General features: G+C 35.8%; 1 protein-coding gene across 5 annotated transcripts in view; it reads right to left on the bottom strand.

Moving 5' to 3' along the window:
• The window catches only part of LOC142322467 (low-density lipoprotein receptor-related protein 2-like), a 93,576-nt gene that overhangs the window by 55,610 nt on the left and 18,489 nt on the right, over positions 1-19,477 (bottom strand). For 2 of the 5 annotated variants that reach the window (XM_075361579.1, XM_075361580.1), the window contains 2 exons: positions 16,183-16,290; positions 13,926-14,077 (listed from right to left, as the gene is read on the bottom strand). In XM_075361579.1, coding sequence (XP_075217694.1) covers positions 13,926-14,077; positions 16,183-16,238 — 208 coding nt within the window. In that variant the 5' untranslated portion in view covers positions 16,239-16,290. Of the gene's footprint in view, positions 1-13,925; positions 14,078-14,757; positions 14,908-16,182; positions 16,291-17,028; positions 17,144-19,477 lie in introns of those variants that run through there. The other 3 variants (XM_075361581.1, XM_075361583.1, XM_075361582.1) reach the window with 3 other exon arrangements.

Below are 19,477 nucleotides of genomic sequence, written 5' to 3'. Positions count from 1 at the left end.
GCGAGAGCCGCATTGTCGGACCGTGTGGGAGTTCCTTGATGCGGTAGCTTTATTCAACCGACATCAGTAGTTTACCTAAGCGAAAAGACTCCTATCGCGCTGCTGTAGGAAGCTAACCGAGAGATACGGCTGGCTACCAGCCAGAATAAGGCTCCATGCGCTTTAACGGTGGACAGGTACTTGCTGACATTCAACGACCTAGGCGTGGCAGCGAATCGCTGCCTTTAACAAGATAAATCAATTACTGATTAGTCATATATGTTTTAGTAGTTGACGGGGTGCGCCTACCCACTACAGCGATGTATGACAAGTGGGCGGTGGGAAACGCAAGCGAGTGGTGTATAGTATCACGCTTATTCCGCTCACGCTTTTAGGTTAGTTCTGCGAGCTAGTTATGACACCGGTCGCTAAACTGTTTCGCGGCTCAGTAGCAGTTTGTGGCACAGACAATCGGTCTTATGCTTTAGGGTGACCGAATGAGGAGGTGGCGGGAGAAATGCTAAGCAAACCGACAAGCCGATTCACAACGAACGAATGTATACAACACCTGTGACACCGGGTTTATCGATGGTGGTCTGCGGATTTTTCACCTTTCTTTCTTTCTTTCTTTTCCTGTTTAGCCTCCGGTAACTACCGTTTAGATAATACTTCAGAGGATGATATGTATGAGTGTAAATGAAGTGTGTATTGTACAGTCTCAGTTCGACCACTCTGAGATGTGTGTTTAATTGAAAATCCAACCGCCAAAGAACCCCGGTATCCACGTTCTAGTATTCAAATCCGTGTAAAAATATCTGGCTTTACTAGGACTTGAACGCTGTAACTCTCGACTTCCAAATCAGCTGATTTGGGAAGACGCGTTAACCGCTAGACCGACCCGATGGGTTGCACATTAACCGTGTTCAAAATATATATCCCGTTGTATGCTACCCACCGATCACAAATTATTATTCGATCTGGTACACTACACTCTGCAATAACCTATCTCCAGAACGATTGTCTAGTGCGAAATGTAATATACCCCAGCCACACGGGACAGCCCTTCAAACCCCGTTGCTTCTGAAGGACTCTGCCGACGTTATTCTTCCTCCTTACGAATTTAGACTCGTCGATTTCTACTGTCAGACCCGGGCCACCGATTACACGAATTGATTTTTTCATTTTTCGGCGCACACTTCTTCTAATTTCTCCATTTGACAGCTGGGTTGTTATGAATACTTAATTCGTGTTCCCAGAATGCCTCGTAGAATTTCGTAGATCCACGAACAAATAGTAAAATTTGATGAAAGCTTAGTTAGAGTCCTACAACCGTGTATCGGGCCGCATTTGTATATAGGTTCGGCACCGCCTGCTCTTACACTGCTACCGTTTCTGTCATTAGAAATATTTAACGCACGTCTTGCCGCCGATTACAAAATACTAAAACGGTTGAAACATAGAAGCACGATTCATTTTATCTTTTGATAAAACAAATAATTCTAACGCGTTCGCAAGAAGATTAATAACGAAGCCGAATTGTAATTACTACAACGGTGACAATTATAGCACAACACTCCTCTATTAACTACGATGTGCCGATGTAATTTATAGATTAAATACCAAACGATCCAAATAACAGTACCTGAAGAACGACGATGTAATCGAACAAGTACGAGCGCGCTTGTTAAAGTCTAACGTAATAATCATAACTGCACCGACTTGTTGGCTAGAAATATCCTAAACTCGAGACAAGAATCAACGTGAACTTTAGTTACAAATTTTGTTAATACGTGCGGCAATAAATGTAATACAAATCGTGGGCTTATGAGGTTGGACAGACTGGGAGGTGGATAATTGAGGATAGCCGATACGAAACTCGAGGAGAAGGTGAATTTTTGATCGGTAGTAATATTTTCCCTTTGGAATATACTTACTCGTGTATAAAGAACTTTCTTATAACGTAAGAGTAATTATACGCATACACATAAACATTAATACTCCAACTAGAACGTACTAAAATCAGACCCGGTACGGTGCGGTATGTGGAGGAATCCTAATACAAGTACGACTTAAACCGACTAAGCGGCTGACTTATTCGTGCAGACTGAAGAGAACGTCAGAAGTCAGCGATTTAGTTAGAAGAGCTTGAACGAAGCGAACAAAGCAAAAGGAACTATTCTGGTAAAACACTCGGGGCGATAAACTAACAACACAACTAGCGTAGTGTAATAGATTTATCTGGAATACAACAATTAAACTTTACGACTCTGAAAGCAAGTTACGTATTCTACATAAGAGGGTATATCCTACAGCTATAATTTAAAATCATTTCTGTGCGATAAACACACCACAGTTATTGTAAAATAAATAATAAAAGATTATTCTAAATAAATCTGCAATAAAATTAAAACTTTAATTATCCGGTAAAAAATTACTGAGCAGAGAGAATCAATATGAAAATTTAATGCAGCCTCCGCCAACAGACAAATCATTTTGTAATAATGATTTTTTTACATTGTATATCAACATTTTTTTAAGTAAAAAAGGTTTTGTTACAACTTAAATTATTTAATCGTAAACAAAAGTCTTCTTATTTCATATTCCGTAATATCTTCAAAAGAATAACAAATTTTGAAATCGGATATTATATACGACTTAATTATCATTGTCTTCCAGAATCAGGAAATCTCATTGAAGTACTTTACTTTGTCAGGTTTTTAAAATAAATAACACGAGGAAGAGATTCCGATCAATTAATTGTATTAAATTACTTTCTACATCCTCGCTTAGAGATATGCTTCAATAGTTTGTACCTGTAATTTAAAATACGATAATTTAAGAAAGTAATAAACAATTTTTTTAAGTTATTCTTTTTTTAACTCACCTTTCCACGATTAACGTTTACACTACCGAATGCAAATCTTTTATAAAGTATGACACGGGATATCGCTACGTAGATGTATTTGCAAAATTTTCTAGCTCTCAAATTAAATAACAGTTATTAGAAAAGATTAATTTTGTTTTGCCTACCTTTAACCTTTATCCTCATCTTGTTCTCTAACATAGCAAACATCAGGGCAATTTGTGAAACGGTCGCACAAGTGGTACGCACGACAAAGGAGCGGACGACCGTTTACCGCCACAAATGAGGAAAACATTGAGCGTGCACGCGACACGGTTTTCTTAGACGGACGAGTAACTATCGATGAAGTGACACCTCGTCTGCAAATCAGTCACGGTTCTGCCTATGAAATCGTCCACAGCAGACTTGGGTTTCATGAAGTCTGTGCAAGACGGGCCCCAAAATAACTCGCACAGTCGCATAAACAAACGCGCTTGTACATCTGCCAAAAACATTTCGTTCGGTAACGAACGATCTTCTTAGACAGAATCGTCACCGGTGACGAAACGCGGAAACATCGTTACGAGGCGGAGAGTAAACGGCAGAGTATGGAATGGAAACATCCAAATTCGCCCCGCAAAAAAAAAGTTCAAGACCCAACCGCCCGCAGTAAAACTGATGCTTACGGTTTTTTGAGACTCACAAGACCCCAGTACTGGAACATTATGAGGAAAGGGGCACGATAATAAACAGCGCGCGTTACAGTGAGATGCTTACTGTCAAGCTGAAGCCTGCGATTCGAAGCAAACGCCGAGGACTGCTGTCGAAAGTTTTTGTGTTGTTGCACGACAATGCCCGTCCACATACTGCTGCCCGCACTGATGAAACGCTCCAGAAACTCAACTTTGAAGTACCGGCTCATCCTACGTACAGTCCTGATCTTGCCCCTTCTGATTACCACTTGTTTCGTCCTCTCAAAGAGGCATTAATTTTGTTTTGTTTTTTGAGGGCAAAAAACGTCTATGTGTTATCATTTTTTTATGAAAAAAATAAAATAAATTAAAAACTAATCTAACGGAGGTAGTAAAACTTAAAACTAATATCACGGGTAAACACAAAAGTAAATATAATTTAACAAGGTCCGAGATGGGTGCAAAACGCCCATTCTCGAATAACAAAAAGACAAAAATAAAAAAATATAAAACCGCTAACATAAAACTTAGAACTAGGTTAAAAACTAAAATAGTAAAATTAAATAAAACTTAAAACTAATATAAAATTATATAATAAAAAATTAAAACCGAGTTAAAAGCAAAAATTAAAACGGTGAAATAAAACTTAAAACTATTATATTTACAGAATTACTTACAACTAATATCACTAAAATCTTACAACTTAAAAAAAAAAAAACAAATAAAATTTGAGAAATTCCGATAGGGAGTGTAAAAGACTCCCTACTCGGATAACAAAATCAGAACACAGAACCAACACATATAAGTTCTTTCATTGACAACAAATGCACAATCAACTGTATCGTTTTGTTTCCATCCATCAATGTATACCACCGCGTCTGGGTTCATCTTGGAGAGAACACACTGAAATATTTGCTGGAAGACAATAGGTAGTGTTGATTGTTTATTGTATGTCGTAAGGTGAAAAGTAAAATTTATAAGGTTTATTCCCCGCGGTGGATATGAGCAACGATACGTTGGAAAGAATGACGGTGTGTCAACATTTATATGCTGCAGTAGACGTCGGGTACGAACGCCTACTGATGCAGTACAATGTGGATGGTCCTCGTACTTTCTTAAATTAGGATTTCTAAAGAACGAGTCAAAAGCCGGGTGATTTTGCTGTCCTTTGAGACGAGCAAAATAAGATAATAAAAGCTGGTTTCGTCTATCCCGAAGTGATGGTTCACCACAGTCTACAAGATTTTGAGATTTCTGTGCCAAAAACTTCGTTTTGGGCACAGAAATCCCAAAATTCTACACACCCATCCAGCCCTAACCGGTCGTCAAAGCAGCCCGCTCCCGTTCCGCAAGCCGCGGCCGCAAACCACCACGAACCAACAGGAGACAGTCATCGGCGAAAGCACGAGCCGCGAACCTTTTCGGGAATGTCAGCCAAAGAAATCCGTCAAATACCAAACTACAGAGCAGAGAACCGAGAACGAAACCTTGCGGGATTCCCACGATGAGGACCTTCCACAGAGAGCAGCGCATCTCCAAACAGAGCCTGACAAATAGTTAGACAAATAGTCTCAAACTACGGCCTGCAGGGCACAGTACCATTGCGGTCCTCCTACCGATAGAGGATACAACTCCAATACAAAGAAGGAAATGACGCCTCAATGTCAAAAAAAATTGCCAAACACATCCACAGTCGGCGCCTTCCACTTCGGCATGTGCATTCAAGATGCAATCCTCGGTGAATCCACCTTCATGAAGCCATACTGGCTTCGACTAAAAAGACATCTCACATCGATGCATCCCCAGAGCCGCCCCACAACCAGCCCCCCGAAGCAACCCGCCAAAAACCATCAAGAAGCCGACAACTGCCGACCGAACCAGAACCCCTTCCCGGCTCCAAAAGCACCCTCACCAAAGCCACTTCCCGACAAGCGGAAAGAAGCCCAAACCAAGGCACCCAGAGAACCGCCCGCCAAGAGCTCCCCATGACAAGCAAAAGGCGACAGAAGACAACCGGGTCAAGCCAGCCAACACCCGGCCACCCCCAGCGCCATTCGCGAAAACAGACGGTCCACAATCACGGGACCCACAACCCGCACGCCAGGGACGGCGTCCCACCCTCCCCGACGCCGACCACCACACCATCTTTCCGAGCATCCGGAAACAGAGCATCCAGGAACGCCCGGTAAGTCGCCTCAGATGTCAACGTATCGTCTCGACTACCAAACTCGAGCGAAAACCGGATTGCACGTGCAATGGCTTGGGCCCATAACACGATTTCGCGAGCTGCCAGGGGTTGCGCTGCAACTCGCGCATGGAATCTCTCCGAAACACGAGTGTGATTTCCTTGATGGCTCGTAGGTCTTCACTGCGGACGCGCCGGTAGATACGTAGGACCTCAGCGCGCACGTCATCAACGATAATCCCCGTTAGGAGGCTACGCTTGGGCCTACCTACGATCTACCCTTGCACCCAGCACGCTACGTCTTCACTGCGGACGCGCCGATAGATACGTAGGACCTCAGCGCGCACGTCATCAACGATAATCCCCGTTAGGGGGCTACGCTTGGGCCTACCTACGATCTACCCTTGCGCCCAGCACGCTTAGGTCAGAGGACTACCATCTTTTTCCGGGCCGCCGTCTGCGATCAACAGACGGCCTCCCAAAAGCGAAGGTCATGACGGCTACAGGCACTCTCTAATCAGCGGACTGACTACGATGATGGGACCGTCCATTAGCCTTGGCCGCCGTAGGACCCTATCGCAGCCAGTCTTGATGGACCAGCTGAATTTTTCAGCCATCAATTCCACCTGCTCACTGTGTTCCATGCGACGTTACAACCCCTGTAAGGCAGCCGCCAAGCCCATGCAATTGCGCGCACCGTCCAGCCCTCGGCGCGGGCCAGGCGGTCGTGACCACACGCCAACATTCGTGGCGACTCACCAGGAGAACCCGGACAATCTGCCTCCAGGCGCTCCGGAAGATGAAGCAGTAGTCGGGGCCAGGGCGGGCGAGACCCCATCACGAGCGAGCAAGCCGCAGATCTTGTGACCACAGACCGAGTGCCCTCCCGAATGGCACCGAGAAAGGACCGGGCACTGACCAACGAGCCCCGGACACCCTCCACCACCCGCCGCCCGTCACAAGAGAGCCGCCCGGCAGGCAGCTCTCAAGGCGCCCCAGTCGGAGCGGCTATCCGACTTGCAGGAAGATGGGTTTGGTGACGGTGCTCCCAAAACCAGGAAACGACTCTAGTTAGGTCGACAGTCATCAGTCTCGAGATGGCCATCGGCAAGCCCCCCGAGAGGCTATCCGTGGAACGGCTCCGGGAATGCATCGATGTTAGATGTCTTTTTAGTTGAGGCCAGTATGGCTTCATGAAGGGGGATTCACTGAGGATTCCATCTTGAGTGCACTTGCCGAAGTGGAAGGCGCCGACTGTGGATGTGTTTGGCAATTTTTTTTTTGGCATGTTGGGGTCATTTCTTTCTTTGTATTGGAGTTCTATCCTCTGTTGGTCGGAGGACCGCAACGGTCCTGTGCCCTGCAGGCCGTAGTGCGAGACTATTTGTCTAACCGTGCGGCTCTGTTTGGAGATGCGCTGCTGTCTGTGAAAAGGTCCGGGTCGTACTGGCCTATCCGTACTATACGTAAAGTAATTTAGAATAGTCAGTTGTTTGTTCGCGTACAGTAACGACCCGGACAACAGTATCACGTCTATTAGTAGACACTCGGCCTGGCGGCAACGTTCTGCCGTCTTGCCTACTACTGAATTGGCGTTCGACTGTAGCAGTCTGAGAGTTTGCCTAACCGTACCTAGATAGCATGTCACACTCTATGATGGCCTGAATACCACGTCCTTCAGAGAATTTGCTTGGCACAGGCGGGGAATATTGCTAGAATTTCCAGTAGGACATCCTTAATTGTCACTTGTGACAAGAAATCCGTACCGGAACTCTCCTTCGGGAGTGCGGTTATATTTATTTTGCCGCTGGAGGGGCCGGGAGTCATTAACGCATTTTGGTGGGGCGTGGGGCTTCTCGGACCTCTTATTTGCTATAGTTTTTGTGTAACTTTACTAAATAGCTGAATAAGTGGGAAGCCACAATATACGCCTTTTGTTGTGGGTATGAAAAGATCGTTTAGGACCACTCGCACACTGTTTACTCTTGCATAATGCAAAGGCATTACAAGTAAATTTAAGAAATCTGTTTCATATTATACTCTTCCTTCAGTTATGAGAGCCTATTCCAAATGAAGAGGCGTTAACTTTTCCAATTCTACCAGAAACGTGCAGTTTAGAAGAAAATGTTGGTGATGAAGACATAGTGACTTAGAAATTAACGAAAAAGAACAGGATCCAAATTCCCAAGATGAGAGCACTGAATCTCACAAATTACTGAACCAGAACCTTAATGATCTGTTTCGTCATGTTAATTTGTTTTAAATGTAATCTCAGAGTTCCTGACTTCAAAATTAGAAAGCTTTAACCTTTAATACAGTGGCACTCAAATATGTTTTCCTTTACTAAGCAGCAAGAATTTCGGCACCTGTTCTCCTTACACGATAAAAGTGTTCTCCAATGATTTAAATTCCTCACTGGATTTACTATAGCAGCGTCACAATCCTTCAGAATTCAGACTGCATATAGATCCCTCTGAAAATGTTTGAAAACCATCCTCCTTCACATTGGAAATAAGAAAACATCAATTCTCCTTTCCTCTTTAGCACAAATGAAGAAGACATATGACAGTATGAAATTTTTACTTGTGTTGATACAGATGAAAGTTATTCATGGGCGTATATGTAGAGACCTAAGGGTGATAGCAATTTTTTCTTAAGGCTGCATCTATCAGTTATACAAAGTACTTTGGTTTATTACACAAGCAGGACAATAGAAACAGAAAAACTATTACATTAAAACTAAAAAACCGGCCCAAGAGCTGAGCAGAAAAATATTATTTGTGAATTTTGTAAATCTAAAGAACGTCTACCTTCCACCATTACATATAAAACTTGCTTTGATGAAAAATTTTATAAAATAATAAAAAAATAAAGGTTTTACCACAATATATGGAAGGACACTTCCATTGTAGTTCTTCTTTTTTTTAATAATTAAATGAACGTTGTGTTACCTGCAACAAAAGAAAAAAACAGTACTATATGTGACGATGATAATAAATCCTTTTTTCAACTTACTATGTTTTGGTTATGCTAGCAATTAATACATTCGTAACGTAAATATTGTACTCATATTTTTATTATGAAATACGAGGTCTGATAGTACTCATTACCATTCTTCAGCTGTAGGTTAGCTTTTTATGCAGACACTTGGGAGAAAATCACTCAAATTCAAGGACATAATATTTCTAAAGATTACCATAATCTTAAGCCGGACCTAGCAGGCATTCAGCCAAAACCTAGAGATCACTAGCAGGAAGAAAGGATCATCTAAAGAGGACTGCAAACGATTCCACTCGAAAGAATGTATCTACATCTTTTCTACACAGTGCGTATCAATTTTACTAGTAATCCATTAGCTTCTTCATGTAGGATATAAGTAGATAATTACTGATACGGAATACCTGTAGAATTACTGCGCAGTGCAGGTGAAGAAGCGATTGATAGATTGTACAAACTGGTGTGTAATATTTATAAAAAAGGAAAGTTCCGTAAGACTTCAAAAAGACTTTGGTATCAAAGTTATGATACCAAAGAAAGCAGAGGCAGATAAATGTGAAGAATACAGAACAATTAGTTTAACTAGTCACGCATCAAAAATCTTAACTAGAATTCTATACAGAAGAATTGAGAGGAGAGTGGAGGAAGTGTTAGGAGAAGACCAATTTGGTTTCAGAAAAAGTAAAAGTATATGGACAAGAGAAGCAATTTTAGGCCTCAGATTAATAGTGGAAGGAAGATTAAAGTAAAACAAACCGACATACTTGGCGTTTATAGACCTAGAAAAGGCATTCGATAACGTAGACTGGAATAAAATGTTCGGCATTTTAAAAAAATTAGGGTTCAAACACAGAGATAGAAGAACAGTTGCTAACATTTACAGGAACCAAACAACAACAGTAATAATTGAAGAACATAAGAAGCTGTAATAAGAAAGGGAGTCCGACAAGGATGTTCCCTATCTCCGTTACTTTTTAATCTTTACGTGGAACTAGCAGTTATTGATGTAAAAGAACAATTTAGATTTGGAGTAACAGTACAAGGTGAAAAGATAAAGATGCTACGATTTGCTGATGATATAGAAATTCTAGCCGAGAGTAAAAAGGATTTCGAAGAAACAATGAACGGCATAGATGAAGTCCTACGCAAGAACTATCGCGTGAAAATAAACAAGAACAAAACGAAAGTAATTAAATCTAGTATAAATAACAAAGATGGACCCCTGAATGTGAAAATAGGAGGAGAAAGGATTATGGAGGTAGAAGAATTTTGTTATTTGGGAAGTAGAATTACTAAAGATGGATGAAGCAGGAGCGATATAAAATGCCGAATAGCACAAGCTAAACGAACCTTCAGTAAGAAATATAATTCATTTACATCAAGAATTAATTTAAATGTGAGGAAAAGATTTTTGAAAGTCTATGTTTGGAGTGTCGCTTTATATGGAAGTGAAACTTGGACAATCGGAATATCTGAGAAGAAAAGATTAGAAGCTTTTGAAATGCGGTGCTATAGGAGAATGTTAAAAATCAGATGGTTGGATAAAGTGACAAATGAAGACCTATTGCGGCAAATAGATGAAGAAACAAGCATTTGGAAAAATATAGCTAAAAGAAGAGACAGACTTATGGGCCACATACTAAGGCATCCTAGAATAGCAGCTTTAATATTGGAAGGAAAAAATTGTGTAGGCAGGCCACGTTTGGAATATGTAAAACAAATTGTTAGGGATGCAAGATGTAGGGGGTATACAGATATGAAAAGACTAGCACTAGATAGGGAATCTTGGAGAGCTGCATCAAACCAGTCAAATGACTGAAAACAAAGCGATTCGGGCACGATATAATACTTCCAAACAGATTACAAAAAGATAAGACTCGGAGCAAGCAAAGCAAGCAGAGGTATATGTAAGACTGTAATTTACATTAAAATAAAAAACATATTAGCATCAACATTAAATTACTAAAATTAAACATTTTGTGTTAAAAGGAAAGATCCCGACTTATTATCTATTCCATTCATATTTTGTTGAGTTTAAGTGGCAAAATTTTGCAAAGGACCTGGATATAGCTATTCTTTGTACTTCATCAATAAATTAATTACAACCAAATTTTTACCCCTGTTTCTTGGAGAACCCAAAGATCACTATTCGGACTGTTATTTCTGCTTAATAAATATTAAAGGGATTACGTCAAAATCAAAACATACAGTGGTGTACCCTAACTTGCAATCTGCAATAAGACCAGTTCCACACTGGAAAGAATTGCCCGTACTAAAGCCTCCAGAGCATGTGACATTAGATGAAGTGAGCTCAAAGTCTGATGGAAGTAAGGAAGAAAAAAAACAGATTCTGGTGATACAATTTTTGAACAAAGCAGTTCATCCGAGCCTCATTTGCTGACTCAAGAGAATCTTAACGATCTCATACGAGATTTAAAATTATCCAAAAAAACAGTCTGAAATGCTTGCTTCCCAGCTAAAAGGACGGAATCTTCTTCAAAAGAATACAAAGATATGTACTTATCGTAATCGTTATTCTGAATTTAAAGACTATTTTTCTGAAGAAAATGGCTTAGTGTTTTATAATGACATTTCTTTTCTTATGGAGACACTTTGTAATGAACATAAACAAACAGAATGGCACTTGTTCACCGAATACTCTAGAGTTAGTTTAAAAGTTGTTTCTGCATAATGGCAACAAATTCCCATAGTATCTGCGGCTAACTCTGCTAGTATGAAAGAAACATATGAAAACTTTAAATTTATATTTGAAAAGCTTCAATATTCAGAGTATGAATGGAATATTTGTGGTGATTTGAAGGTAATTGCACTTATTCTTGGTTTGCAGCTCGGTTACACAAAGTACTGCTGTTTTTTTTTGTGTAGATGGGATAGTAGGGACAGACAAAACCATTTCCTTAGAAAAAAGTGGCCTAAACGCGAATCACTCATTCCTGAACAGAAAGATGTGAAACATGACCCATTGTGTAATCTTAAAAATGTGCATCTACCTACGTTACACATCAAACTAAGATTAATGAAGAATTTTGTCAAGGACATGGACAATACTCGTGTTTTCATGTACTTAAAACAGAAGTTTTCTAAAATTAGTGATGTAAAAATTAAAGGAGGAATATTTGTGGGTCCACAAATATGACCACTAATGCATGATGAAAAGTTTGAGGAAATATTGAATCCACCAGAGAAAACAGATTGGCAAACATTCAAAAATGTTACTCAAGAGTTTTTTGGGAAATCGAAAGGAGGAAAATTACTGTGATACTGTCAATGATCTTTTAAAAATTTGGGTTATACTATGTACGTAAAGGCACACTTCCTGCACTTACACCTAGATTTCTTCCCAGAAAATCTTGGCACAGTGAGCAATGAGAATGAGGCACACTTTCATCAGATTTCAGCTATGGAAAAGATGTATCAAGGAAAATGGAATCCTAATATGCTGGCCGATTATTGTTGGACCATCAAGAGGAATGCTGCACAATCAAAATATAGCAGAAAATCATCATTTCTTACTTTCTAGATGAGTCAAATATTTGAATATTGTGTAATTAAGAATGCAAAAAGTATTAAAATGTTTGAAATTATAGATGCCTGTCTCTCAGAAACCTTGTGTAATGGGAAAAAACCGATATCAGATTTAAATTCAATAGAAAAAATACTATTAGAAATACATATTTTTCTTCCTAGGGACAAAAAAAAATTACTTTTTATTCCCCAATGTTATTACTTAAATATGAAGAGTTAGGAAATCTAAAATTTTTGACATGAGTTGAGTAAAAAGAGTAACAAAGGAGGGTAAGTGAGAGTAACTAAAAAAAAAGAGATTCTAACATAATTTTTCATACGAATTTAGATTATAAAAGAGCTCAGTCACCACAGATTTATTTTTATTAGATAATCCGTGGAAAGAACAACAAATTTTTCATTGTTTTTCTTGAAGGAGATAAATTTTAAACAGTTGATAACTTTAAATATGGTAGTTCCAAACAAAACAATTTTAATGGCAAGCCAAGACAAATTTACACTGAATGGACACTTTCATCATAACACTTTCAGAAACTCTTCTGACCTTCCAAGGACATCAAGAAGTTGACAAATATAATAAATTGATTTAGCACACATAACAAAATGAATTTATCAAATTATTGTAACAAATACACAGATCACTTCCTCATGTCCCTGTGCATGTGTAAATTGTATGGCCACAGCAAATAAAAATCACCTTGCACGCCTTATCTAACATAAGTAAAATATTCAAAAATAACAAACTTAAAACAACAGAAAATTTGACTTTTCTCTCCATGTAAAGAAAAGTGTTACTAAAACACAAAATTAATGGATGTTTTTTTTTCTCTTTAAAAACACAATTATGTTCCTCTACAATGAATGACAGAATAAATATGATTTTATAAAAATTAGCAATAAAAACACTTCAGAAAGGAACTTATTTAACAATCACACAAATAAATCTTTGCAAATAAAAATTGTCATGTATACAAAGTTACATATTTTTATGGTTTCTCTTGAACCCTTATGATGACAGTAGAAATTTCAGAAACAATTTTTTACTCATTTAATGGTGGTTTTGAAAAGTTGTAATGACAACTTTGAATCTTTTCTATTAACAGGCAGCATTTTTAAAATTATATAAATAATGTAAGCATACCTTTTTACACACCTATGCTTCAATCAGAAATGTTTATTATGTACATCAGAATATGCAGTTAATTAAATAAATAATATTGTGAATATTACTCTAATTAAATGCATTATGTAAACAATAAAACAATAAAAATTAAAACCAAAAAGAGAAAGGCGATTGAAATAAATTTGAAATTTTGATTTAAAAAAAAAGAAGAGATAATGAAATCAAAAGTAAAGTAAAAACAGTAAACAATAATTCATGCTAACAAATGCATTCCTGAACTTGTACTAATATATTCTAAGAAATCCAACGAAAAGTTAATCTAACACTTACATTTACAGAAAATACTGCCAATTAATGGAAACGGTTCTCAAGTTTTTTTTTAAATACCTAATTTCATTAATTTACTCTTTTTTATCTATTTCATTCTATTATTTAAATGTAGACAAACCTAACAATAGACTGGTTATATTATTCAGTTAACTTCACCCTTTTAGAAAACCTTGAACATTAACTAATTTTTATAACTGTTAAAAAATTCACTTAATATAGTAGAACCAATACCTTCTTCAAATGGTGTATAACAACCGATTCGGTATGTTCCATCAGCAAGTGAAGTAATATGGTTTTCTGTGAGAGACCGAGATGGATTGGTTATAGTACATGTCACTTTACGATCTTCTACTTTTCCAATTGCACCAGAATCCACCAGACACCTGTAACAGAAGAACTTAATAATGTATTATACATAAAAAATTAACTATTTTATTTATTTTATTTCATTTGATTATATTATTTTAGACTAGAACCTAAATGTACCTCCTACAGTAAAATAGTATTTTTTCTGTAACTGCAAATTCTGATAATAAAAATTATCAGAGATCATACTACCTTCAGGTGTTTTTCACTTCTTGAAAAAAAATTTAGATTAAATTGGAATAATTATGACTTTCTCATAGTTTAACTCACTGATTATAATAATTAAATTTTATTACATTTATATATCCTCAGTTTAATTATTTCAGCAGTTTTTTGTCAATTATAGATTCCAGTAACACGCAGTGAAACTGTACTTAACATTGTTTAAGTCTGTTTAACTATGGGAACTAGATTATTAAATGAGGCTTCAGCTATTGAAATTTTATTCTTATTTCACATCCTTCAATTTTGAGGATGCTACTCCTTGAGACAGTCCAGGATTTATACAACCATTAGTTGTAAAGGGGTGTAATTTATTACCTTATCTAAAATCTTTTAATGTAATTTTCTGTAAGTTATTTCTGGGTTAAGAGTTACAACTGAGTTATTGATTGCTTCCCTTTTCATGTGATATTTGAAAGATCAAGGCTAAACTGTACAAGCTATTTTAACACCATCAATTGCTTATTTCTATTACCTGCCTTGGTTAGTACTTCAATTCTAATTTACAAGACATCCTGGATCCTGGTATGAGCCATAAAATAGCTACTATACTATTACTATTCTTAATAAGTAAGGGATGCAGCTATCTACTTTCCCTGGTCAATAAAGCTGTAATATCCTCTTCAATTTTGTGTGTGTGTGTGTGTGTGTGTGTGTGTGTGTGTGTGTGTGTGTGTGTGTGTGTATATATATATATGTATATATGTATCTATGTATATGTGTATGTATATATATGTATATATTGACAGTGCTGTATAAGTAACTGAAATTCTAATTAAATGTAATTGGATGAAGGAGTTAAGATGTAAACTTTTGAATTTATAACTAATGTTATTATTGTTATTAAACTATATTATTTAATTTTGTTTCCTGAATTATGTGTATTTTTAATTATGTGTACATGTTTATCTGTAATCTTGTATTTATGCAAAGACACTAATAAGACAAAGATAATAATATAATTGTGTAACATAATTAAAACACCAGTATTACTCTTATTTTTATGAACTAATAATTATATGAGCTATGATTATGAACCAATGACTAATAATTATTATGAACTAATGATTAAATTTTGTATTTTTAATTTATATTGAAATTTTTAATTTATATTTAATGTATATTGATTTTTTAAATTTTTTTATGTACTATTGTGTAACACACAAAGACTATAGTTAGCTGTCCTATTACACAAAAAATACGAACAAACAAATAAATAAATTATTATTATTATTATTATTGCAAGAACTTTGGTGGGCACCACTTACTCAAATAATGGCAATACATTTTTTAAATAATAAAAGTTAACATTTATCGGTTAAAAACTATACACACCAAATATGATTTCTGTCACGATCAATTAAAATATTTTAATTTCATTGAATTGCACTAATTCACTTTAATTTATAATATGAAAACAATTTCATATTCACCAATAAAACATAAAAAAATACTAGTATAGCAGTAGGGTAAGTGCTCAGAAATTATTTATTAAAATATACTATGAATTCTTTAATGCAAACCTGAAACCAAATCGTGGAATTGAATCCTGTTATAATCATTTTGCAACACCTATAACATCTGAAGGAGCAACATTTTCAAAATAAAAGTATGTGAACTAATTTAAACGAAAATGAATGAAGCCGTGCTTAATAAACCAGTTCCTGTTCAATCTGCTGTAACGACACACCGAATCAAATTCTATAACAATTTTTTTTTAAAAACTTATCATCACTGACTGTCCTAGGCAAGAATATAGCAAAGTTCCACTTCAATAATCTTAAAAAATGTAGTAATGTAAATTGCAGTTCTTTTTGATCAGGTAACTGTATACTATGATACTATTTTTTTTGGAATGTCTTAGTCGATATCTAAACAAAAAAGATCATAACTGTATTACCTGTACAGCATGTCTTCCTCCAGATTTTGGTGTGTAACTGCATGTATATGTACCATCTCTGTTGTCTCTCAATTTCATATCAACATTAGTGCTCTTAGCGTCCAAAACCTGTAATTTTAAATAAAACTAATGAATACATTGGAAGCGATACAATAAATATTTTTGTATTCGATTATTAACTTATGACAATTATAGACCGGTTACAAAATCTGAGTAAAATTTTACATGTTGGTGAAAATGAGAATTTTAATTATACATCAGGTTTCTTTCAGTTTAAGTTACCATGAAATAGCTAAATGTGCACCATAACTATTACCTGATATGAGGTAACTGACACAACCAGTCTCAAAGAAGTAATGAGTTTTCTGTACAAGACACAGTATAGAAATTTAGGAAGGATTTACCTTTGCTTTGTTTAACATCGAAATACTGGAATCCACTGAAATATGTGTGACATTCAATCATACAAGTGATACCTTTAATCTGTTTATCTCATTACATTACACTTTGAGAAAACTACACCGATGGTGATCTTATCTTCGTATTTTTGGAATACAAAACATAAAATAGGAGCAATATTTTTTGCACAACAATAAAATAGGGCAGATATGAATATATTTAATACATTAAAAACTGTATAACTTAATTTTAACAGCTTCACTTAAATTATTTAAAGGGGGTTATATGAAAGTAATGCATCCACTATATTCTCATGGATCTAAAATGCATTGCAGTTCCTATATAAAATCTAATTTTATAAAAATAACGCCGCCATATTGGTTAATCAAGCTAATGTAAAATGCATTATTTTTTTACTAAATAAAGAGTAATAAAGTTATTACTTACTTTAAATAACGTCCTAAATTGTGTTCAACAGTTATTTTTCTAGAATATTCTATAAAAAAAGTTCATCATTATAAACCCACGTACATACACCAAAACGTTAACGACGAAAGTGAAATTGAGTCGGTAGATGGCATCATAAATACTTTAAAAAAAATTATTAATAATTTTACATATAAGAAATTTAATAATAATAAAAAAAAATTGTATAGCGTGAAACACAAACGTTTTGCCACTGTTTGTTCAAAAAATATTTATGATAGTTAATAAATAAACAGAATAAAATTGTTTCTAAATCTTATTAAGAGATTGAAAAATGTATATACATTTTTAATTATGATGTGTTTACAACAAATTATTCCTCGAATTAAGATTATTTTAAGTCAGCTAAAAATGTTTAATATCAAACAAAAACAAGATCGATAAGTAATAATGTATTAGTTGTCAGCTAATTAAAAATATCGTTGAATTTAGCTTGGGCATAATTATAACAATTATTTACTAGCACAGTAAAAGTAAGAATCTGTAAATTTTTTGATTTATTAATCATGAGGTTTAATAAATTTTTGAATTTCACTCATTAAACTGCCGTTCAATAAATCTTAATAAAAACAAACTTGGTTTTGTTTTTCTAGGTTAAAAACTTTAATCACTATCTTCCGTACAACTTAATCTTGAATTCTTAATATTTAAAAATGCATTCACAAAATATACAAATTATTATAGTTAATTTTTCCTAAAGTGTGTGTGTGTGTGTGTGTGTGTGTGTGTGTGTGTGTGTGTGTGTGTGTGTGTGTGTGTGTGTGTGTGTGTGTGTGTGTGTGTGTGTGTGTGTGTGTGTGTGTGTGTGTGTGTGTGTGTGTGTGTGTGTGTGTGTGTGTGTGTGTGTGTGTGTTATACTTTTAAAACTGAGTAATAAAAAGTCCTATTCTATATCGTAGCAGAATTGAAACTGTAAAACGGTTAAAAGTTAAACCAACACGCAGCAATTCTTCCCTCTTCCCTCTCCATGTCTAACCGATGTATCCTTTTTCTCCTCTGCTTTCATTGCACGTATATCTTATATAACACACTTTTTGCCCTTGAAAATTAACTAAGCATTTTTTTCATTACCTCCACAATGTGGAAACCGGTAAAGAAAATACCTCCTGTTTAAATAATATACCTCAATGTTATATTAATGTTTTTTTTTTCTAAGAGTAAAACGTTCTGATATTTTATCCGAGGCTACTCTTCCATTTAAAACAAAAAAAAAACTACTTTTAAATTAATCTATAAAATTTAAAATAAACTGTAACCGATCTTATATCATGCAGTCTAATTTTACGATTCAGCGATACGGTCTTCTTATAATGAAAAAAAGGAATTCTAATAAAATTGATTCGATCGTCTAATTTATTTGTTTCAGAGAAAATAAAAATAAGATAAAAATAGAAGCAGAAATGATATCGCTACAGATAGAAATAATTACGTGAGGCCAAGATTTGAAATTTTTGTCCGATTTATTAAAAAATATTTTTTTTAAAACTATTTTTAAAATAATACAGAATTGACCGAACTGTTTTGAATCAAGTTCGGACAAAATACAGACGGAAATTTAAACACGGTTGAAAATATAAAGCACGATAATATTTTGAACAAACTGTTATTTTAGTAGAAGAAGTTTCTTTTATACGCATCGAATGTAAGGGCAACTAATGCTAAAACTGCTAGAAAATCTTTCTAAATGGAAATAATTGTTTCTCGATAAGGAAAACTAATCGAAGATAATTTCCCAATTTCGTATTACTGATAATAACCGAAACCTTATCGACCAGCGATTCCCAAACGGTATGCTGCGGCCTCTTCATAGGAGCGCTTCGAAATATTGTAAAACCTCCATTACAAAGATGCTTAACAAATGTTAATGCGATTCGCCTATCCGAACCTGAGATAAATTTTTGATATAAGAATAACAAAACGGTGGACAGGAGCGAGAACGAAGGAGAAAGTGTCTCCTTCGTTCGAAGGAGCAAATTGAAATTAATTTTTATCGCAGAATTCTTCAATTCTACGATGAATCGTATTCATTTAAAAAGGATAGTTTAATTTATCATAAAGAAATGAATTTGTTATTTTGATTATATTTTTTGAGTTGACAAATGGAAATCGTACTCATATTTCAGCAATATTTCCACTGTTCTGTCTTAAACGAACGAGTTGAGTTACTTATAATCTAAATAGATTTGATAAGATAGGAAGTAGTGGGACTACTGCTGTCCATAGATATTACCTCCTATCCATAGATAGATAGATTCATCTATTTTGTAGAGGAAATTCCTCTGGTAATCCTGAGAAAAGTTTTTTTTATAACTTATGTGAACGGAAAATTATTTAGTCTAAATAAACGATTTGAAGGGTTGTAGAGTGATTTAATGTGATTCTTTTATTTAAAGGATTTTGCGCAAAACTC

Source organism: Lycorma delicatula, chromosome 3, assembly GCF_047948215.1.
Source record: "Lycorma delicatula isolate Av1 chromosome 3, ASM4794821v1, whole genome shotgun sequence".
NCBI lineage: Eukaryota > Metazoa > Arthropoda > Insecta > Hemiptera > Fulgoridae > Lycorma > Lycorma delicatula.
Note: the sequence above shows the minus strand (reverse complement) of the source record. Positions and strands in the feature narration are given on the sequence as shown.